The sequence below is a fragment of the Phalaenopsis equestris genome, unplaced genomic scaffold (genome assembly GCF_001263595.1).
Source record: "Phalaenopsis equestris unplaced genomic scaffold, ASM126359v1 Scaffold000513, whole genome shotgun sequence".
NCBI classification, from domain to species: domain Eukaryota; kingdom Viridiplantae; phylum Streptophyta; class Magnoliopsida; order Asparagales; family Orchidaceae; genus Phalaenopsis; species Phalaenopsis equestris.
In genome coordinates this window covers 2,819,046-2,826,813 of record NW_018164953.1, presented here as the reverse complement: position 1 = coordinate 2,826,813, position 7,768 = coordinate 2,819,046, and the positions used below count along the sequence as shown (strand labels likewise).

Here is a 7,768-nt window from a genome sequence, read left to right as displayed (position 1 = left end):
GTCGGGTCAAAAACGCGTCGAAATTCAAATTTCACAAAAATATTGACCCGCGATCGATTGTTTCAAAAATTTCATTCGAGTCTTCGACGGGTAACAGTGCAAGCGATGTGAATTATGGCGATCGGACGTGTTGGCTCTCCGAATTGCGAAGTTTGTGCGCGCGGGAGTGCGAATTGTGCAGAAGGCCACCCTAAGGCTCAAAAAGGTCCTATAGGGATCCCTTTTGGGTTTCCTCATGTTGGTTTCACCCTTCTAAATGCTAGAAGTCGATACCACACACTTGGAACCACAAAAGAGGACGGAAATAGGTCGAATTAGAACGAGGCGGGCACCACTTCTAAGGTTCTAAGATAGTCAAAGGGAGATCCCTAAGGCTAGATCCTAAACCCTAAGAGGAAGACCAGACCTCACTAAAAATGAGGTCAACACAACATTGTTCACAATCTTATACAACATGATCATATCAAACATGTGAAAATAAATGGTTTTATAAAAGGACAACTAGAAAGTGGATTGATTTGTGCACCATATATCCCAACAAGAAGATAATTTGCAATATCTATTCACCAAAGAGCTCAAAAACCCCACATTCAAAAATAGTATAAGCAAACTTGGAATTGTAGAACTCTAACATCCAGCATGTGGGGAGTGTTGAAAGGAAATCTGGTTAAGAAATGGTGGAAGAGCGAGATTAAAAAAAAATTAATGCCACAGATTCATTGCTTACGAGTAAATACCCATCCTACAGACTCATATGATAAAAATGAGAAAGAGCCCATGTATTGATCCTGTGGTATCAATCAGCAATTCCTAAATGATATACGTCAGATAGCTCAAAGCAATTCTTTGTGTTTATAATTACAATAATCTATTTTAATTCCATTCTAATTTTGGGTATTCATACACATTGAAAGAATGAATAATCCAAGTTTTCCTAGCCACTTCTTCTTCTCTACAAGATGCAGATAAATAGAACGACTTTGGATGCCACACTATCATCTTCAATTACAGTGTGAATGTTTAGTAGTCTCACAAAACTTAAATGCATGAAACTAAGGATTCCTTTGAGGTGGGTGCAACAATTTGTGAAAATTATAGAGCTATTAGGGGAAAAGTAATTTTTTGAAAGCAATTGTGAGTATTAGAAAATGTACAACTATTTTTTTATATAACTATCATGTTGTAGTAGATTTCATTGTAAAAAACTACTCATTATAGAAATTTCCATAAAAACAAAAGAAAGCATTAGCCAACAACAGTGAAGCTCTGATTTGAAAAGCTGATTAGCTAAAAAAATGGTCCTGAATGGACCCTAATTGGGCCTTTGTTCGTCAGTTTGTCTTCATGTATATCACAAACAGACTGATAGTTCTAGCATTCCTTAGAAGCAACAAAATGAAAATTTATTGCAAATCTGTGTAAATCCACTAATCTAAATAGATTGATCCCTTTGATAAAAAAAAGTAGAAACAATGTCTGATAAACTATGGACTATACCTATTGTCATAAGGCTCTTGTCCAAACATATCCAAAAAAATCTGCAGCTCTTGTTTATCCTTCTCCAATTTCTCAATCTACAAAATTACAATCTTTCAGATGAAACTATCACTGCAAAATGGCATAAACTCTAATATTTGTTTTTTTCTTTTTTTTTTTTGCTTTCTTTTCTCATAAGGGTTTTATCAAACCAAAAGAACAAAGAGAACTTAACAGATAATGGCGAAAAAAAAAAAAAACATGACTCGTAAAATAAATGCACATACCAGATCCTTCAGGGACTTGATCTCAACAGTTTGCTCGGCACATTTATTCGATAAGCTTTTGCGTTCAGCAATCTGACAACAACAGGTATTACCTTATATGGGAGTGAAAACAAGATGAATTAGATTGAGAGTAATAATCAGAATATATTCTCTTCCTCTTAAATAGCCCAATCAGCAATACTGTAGGAGAGTAAACCCAGAAACAGTGGAATTATGCTTTAAGCAAGCCAATAAATAAATAAATAAAACTTTTGGAATCACCATGGTTCATATTTTTATGTGGTATTTTTAGAAATCACTTAGCCATAGTAGACTTCATGCATCATGGCTACATAAAATATTTCAATAAAATCCACACTTAAGCTAATACAAATACATTAGCAATTGTATAACCAAAAAAAAAAAAAGGAATGTTAAGATGCAATATTTTGAAAAAAAAAATGTTTTTATGTAGATTTCTTAAAATACAACCTGCATCGAGTTATCCATTTTTTGGGAAAAGCAAAACAAATCCTTATTTTTTTATCAAAATACCAATTTGAACCTTTCCGGAACATTAAGGGCAAGCAAAAATGATCAAAATATCCTTATCCTACATGAGTGTTGGCACCACCTCTGCGAGGATCTCACTCCGAATCCTGACTGCCGAATCTAATAGGGCCAGCAATGACCACATAGAATTAGTAAAGAAAAAATAGTATTTTCATTCCATAAAATTAATAATAAAAGTAACAGAATAATTACCTTCACCCAGCTATCAACTAAGATAGAAGATGGATACTTAATGAGTTCTAAAGAATGATGGTCCACGCCATCTGCTACATTCCATTTCATGCCCTCATCAAATCCTATTCTTTACACAAATTTCTGCTGCATAATAGTAGTAGAACTTAATGTCGGAGACAAACCTCGCTATTTATAGCTCCTTAAAAATATATTGTTGTGTAATGCAGCGTAAAACATCTTGTTGCTATAAAACTCTTTCTTTGAGAGTGCTGACTTGCTTTTGCATGCACAAAAAATGAAACAGCATTGCCACATACATGCATGCTCTGATTTATGAGAAAAAAGATCTCAACAAATGCTACCGACTTTCACGTCAAACGAAGGATGCTAACACAAACAATAATAAACAAACAAATATTATTACTGGAAAAGCTAATAGGAAATACAGCCAACACACGGAAATAGAAAATAACAAGAAATATGACACACAAACTGCGACTAGGATGTTTGTCTCCGACATTAAGGTGGAGAGGTGGTGGAGCAGGTGGGCAGTGCATAGGAAGGAGGGGGTATTAGCTGCCTGAGATGACATCAAGTAGATAGTTGGGCTGGGTGGCCGAGAAACAATGATCCGAATCAGTGTTGGGCAGCTAGGACAACAGCTAAGCTGCGAGGAGGGGGTTCCATGTGGCTAGGACAATGGAAATGTGGTAGAAGGCCTGGGACAGAGGCTAGGTGGCAGGGAAGTAGCCCGGGAGGGCTGGAACGGCAGCAAAACAGCAAGGAATAGCTGTACAGGTGGGGGCAGCAACGAGGTATACATGGGACTGTGGGACAGCAAAAAAAAGGGCTGTTCCGGGACTGCGACAGTGAGGAGGATGGCTGGAACGCGTGGACTGCAGAAAGAACAGCATAAAGATTGCTATCAGGGCGGCTGTAGCGAGGAAGAATGTGTGGTAACGAAGCAGGAGGGATGCATCGTAGTTGGGGAATGATAAATATACCCTAGGAATAAGATACAGTCATAGCAACACTCGATTTTGGAAAACTATCACCACCTTCGAATGAGATGCAGCCACAGCACCACTCGTCATTGGATACAATGCTAGAAGGGAAATCAAGGGACGTCGGCATCTGTACTGACAAAAACACAATACAAAACTAAACCTTATACTTATGCAAATGAAAATATATAGTGATAGGACGACTAGAAGTGGCACGGAAGAACAACCAACTCCTCAAAATGGGAGAGAAAATCTAGACCGGTTAGGTCCAAGTAAGACACCAGGGCCGCTCAGTCGCGGACGTTCCCACATGCGTGATGCGATACTACATTCACCATTTTATGTCGGCATCAATCTCCTGCAGAAGTGGTCATTCCAAAGCGCACTCTGAAAGAATAAGTATTCATCCTTTTTTAGCACAGCCTAAGATGAAGCTCCATATAGTTGTAGATTCCAACAAATTAGCTTTCAAGCCCTTAAGTTTGTAACTTTTTCTCCCACTTGTCTTAGTTGACTAAATGTATCTGATAAACAAGTTTGTCATGAGGAATCAAGTCTGGATAAAGATCTATGGCAGGCTAGACCACGTTGACGTATAATCACTCAGGTGAGGCCTCTTCTTCTCTGAAAGGATTTGGATCTCACTGTAAGATGTTACTTCATGCTAAACTCTTAAGACGATTTCCAACGCTACAGGTCATCCATCTTGTTTGATCATCTATCGGTGGGTACACAGCTAAACTGAATTTAATAACCAAATAACTCCATATAATCTCTAAGAAGTGGCACAAAAGTTTCTCTTCTCTGACATGTTGAAGCACTTACAGTGGTAACCACCAAATAGGTGACTTGTCCATTAGGAAGTTTGGAAATTTTATCGACAGGGATCATCCCTTTTTAGCTATCAACTCAGTTAATTCAGCTGGAGACGTTTTCATGTGGTTAGTTTGAATCGCTGGTATCACTTCTTCATCAATTGGAAGTTGAGAATCCTCTCTAAAATCTTCATTTTCTCCAGGATCACTGTTTATTTCATCAACTGCTTCTTGATAAATGAAAAATATCATTTTTTTAATTGTGCAATCTGATTTAATATGTCCAAAACCTTGACATTTGAAATACTTCTGTCTGAGACGGATTTGGAAATGTGAATTTTTATCTACTCTGGCCTAGTATCTCTGTTAGGTGTGGTCTTGTTGCATGATTCTGAGATTGAACTCTACCAGTGAGATGCGACGATTATCGGTGAGATTGTCAGTCCACTTTTGAAGCTAGGGTCTGAACATCTTGCCTGTAAAGAACGAGTAGGTATTGGGGATGCATATCTCATGACCAAGTAGTTATTTTACACTTCTCTTCTCACTGTCGCACAATCTTCAAGTTCTCGAATCAAAAAGGTGCACTATTTTTTAACTTGTTGACAGTCAATTTCACCATTACATCTAGTGGGATGTCCTGGTACTCAGACACGTTTCAATTTCCAGAGCCACTTGATGAAATTGTCCGGGCCCATATGGTTGTCAAAATATGACAAAATCACATTTACTTCAAAATTATGACTTTTTTCAATATTTCATGCCAAACCTTCAGGGTAACAAGTCTTCATCTTTGGATTCGAATGGAGTTTGTGTGACCCTTTTGAATGATTTTCTCTCAAACGTGACAAGCCTCTATTGCAATTGGAGGGCTTTCCTATAACTCTCCTATACATGTCTTTGTGGATTTCTCATAAGTAGCACCGTGTAATTTTCCCATGATCAGATTTCTGACAATTATCTGCTCGGTGAGGTGGTTAAGGTTTGGGTTTGGGCAAGCGAAAGAGGGTGTACAAGTGATGTTGAGTGAGAAAGAGAAGTTTTGGGTGGCCAATTTGAAAAATAAGCAAAGGGAAGATTTTTTTTTTTTTTTTTGTGGAGAAGGGGATTGAATATTTGTGGATGCTAGAACCCATATATTAGGACTAAGGTTAGGCTAACTATGATGCTAAATGATACCAAAGTTAAGCCAAACAACAAACAAATATTATTGCTCAAAAAGCCAATAGGCATTTATAGCCAACACACACAAATATAAAATAGCAACAGACGGGGCACAAACTATGACTCAAAGGTGGTGGTGGCAGACGTTGACGTCCGGAAAGGTGACAACTAGGTGGGGAAGTGGAGCAGGTGGGTGGTTCAACAAGGAAGTAGGGGACATTCGCTGCCCCAAATGACAGCAAGTGGATAGGTGAGCTAGGCAGCAGAGAGCAATGACCTAAAACAGGGTGCGGGAAGGAGGTTTTGGGTGGCTAAGACAGAAGACATGTGGCAAGGAGGCAATGCAGAAGGCCTAGGACAATGGGTAGGCGGTAGGGAAGTGGTTTGAAAGGGATGGAACAACAAAAAAACAACCAAGAATGGTTATTCGGGATAGCGGTAGCGCGCGGAAAAGACGGTGGTAACGGTGGGGATTGCGCAGGACTGTGGGACAACAAAAAGGAGGGTTGTTCCGGAGCTACGACAGCAAGAAGAATGATTGTATAGTGAGAAGTTGCAAAAAGAACACTAAAATGGTTGTTGTCGCGGCGACTAAAACAAGGAGGAATGTGTGGTAACGAAGCGGGAAGGATGTGGAGGAGTTAGGAAATGACAAATATCCCCTCAAGAACGAGATATAGTAGAAGCGTCACTCGACCCTTGAAAAACAATCACCACCTTGAAACGAAATACAGTCGGAGCACCACTCACTCCTGAATACAGCCCTATAAGGGAAAACAAGAGACATCGCGGCCGTAATGACAAAAACGCAATCCAAAACTAACCTTAGACTCCTAAAAAAGCAAATATATAATAATAGAATAAGTAGGAGTGGCCCAAGAGTACGGACCGACTCCTCAACAAAAGGAACCAGTTCGGCACAGGCAAGATGCAGGACCATTCGGTCGAGGACATTCCTGTGTGAGACATGATCCCACATCAGCCCTTTTACGCCTGCAACACGAAACATGCAAATTATAGTTTCTTAAATATATCTTTAAGCAACGTAAAACAACTTTTTGTTATGAAACTCTTTCTTTGTGAGCATTGATTTGCTTTTGCATGAACAAAAATGAAAAAGCATTGCCACATACTTTCACGCTCTGAGTTATGAGAGAATAGATCACAGCAAAAGTTATAGATTTCCATGTTGGAGGAAGGATGTCAGCACATTTGTGCCCAAAAAAGTATTAGTATAAATAAAGATTAATAAAGCATGATTAATTACAATTATTAAGTGAGAATCATTAGTTAATTTGTACAAATAGTTTAATAACTATAAAACATAAATATTAAAGTAATTGCAAGCTCTCATACCATAAAAATACTTAAAAGCAATAAACTTAATGTTTTTAAATTTCAATTTTATTTAAATGAAAGTTTCTTGAACTAAATGATTTTTTATGAATAAAGAAAACTATTAAAAACAGTTTCTAGTATGATTATAAGATTAAGGTTTTGTTTGACGCAGCTGTGGATTATTTATAATCTGTTGATAAGCAGATTATTCTGATAATCTGCAGATTATCAGAATAATCTAGCTTGCTGTTTAGGGCAGTTTATTCAGACTAACTTATTGGTGGTTAAATGATATTTCTGCCCCTGTCTGATAAAACTGTTTAGGGCAGCTTATTCAGAATAGTTTATTGGTAGAAAAGAAACATATAGTGCAGAAACATACGATAATGACAGTGATGTTCTAAAAGATATCATACAGTTCTCACATCCTAACGAATACCAGAAGAACTAAAAAAAGTACAAATACAACTACAAAAATAAGGAGAAATATTAAAATATTTAACTTAAGACTCTGGCTACATCGGTCCTCAACTGCATTGTCAGTCTGAGAAAATATCGGATTCACATGGCTGCTGGCATGACTACTGACAATGTAATATGTGGGACTATCGGCCCACCGGAAGAAACTGCAACGAGCTGAAACACCTCTGGCACAACCATAGAACTACCATAGAACTGTCTCCCAAACTGTCTCCCAAAGCAATGCTCCTTACGTGACGTTAGCAACGGAGACGGTAGTCCACAATAACACAAAATCCTTCTGTCTGTACCTGATATTCTAGAGGTCATGTTGGTATAACTGTGAAAATAACATAAGAATAAAATATCAGGACTAGGAATGGATTATGGTTGTTTTAAAAAAAAATCAAAATTAAATGCATATGAATGTAAACCTATAATCTTATTAAAAGAAAACTTGATAGATCAACAGCCACGATCAACAGCCACAAATAGCATA

At 37.8% G+C, this 7,768-nt stretch overlaps 1 protein-coding gene across 3 annotated transcripts in view; it reads right to left on the bottom strand.

Moving 5' to 3' along the window:
• LOC110028513 (E3 ubiquitin-protein ligase BRE1-like 2) overlaps window positions 1-7,768 on the bottom strand; it is a 76,807-nt gene that overhangs the window by 35,419 nt on the left and 33,620 nt on the right. For all 3 annotated transcript variants that reach the window (XM_020730399.1, XM_020730400.1, XM_020730401.1), the window contains 2 exons: window positions 1,764-1,835; window positions 1,498-1,574 (listed from right to left, as the gene is read on the bottom strand). In XM_020730399.1, the coding sequence (XP_020586058.1) occupies window positions 1,498-1,574; window positions 1,764-1,835 (149 nt within the window). The remainder of the gene's footprint in view (window positions 1-1,497; window positions 1,575-1,763; window positions 1,836-7,768) is intronic.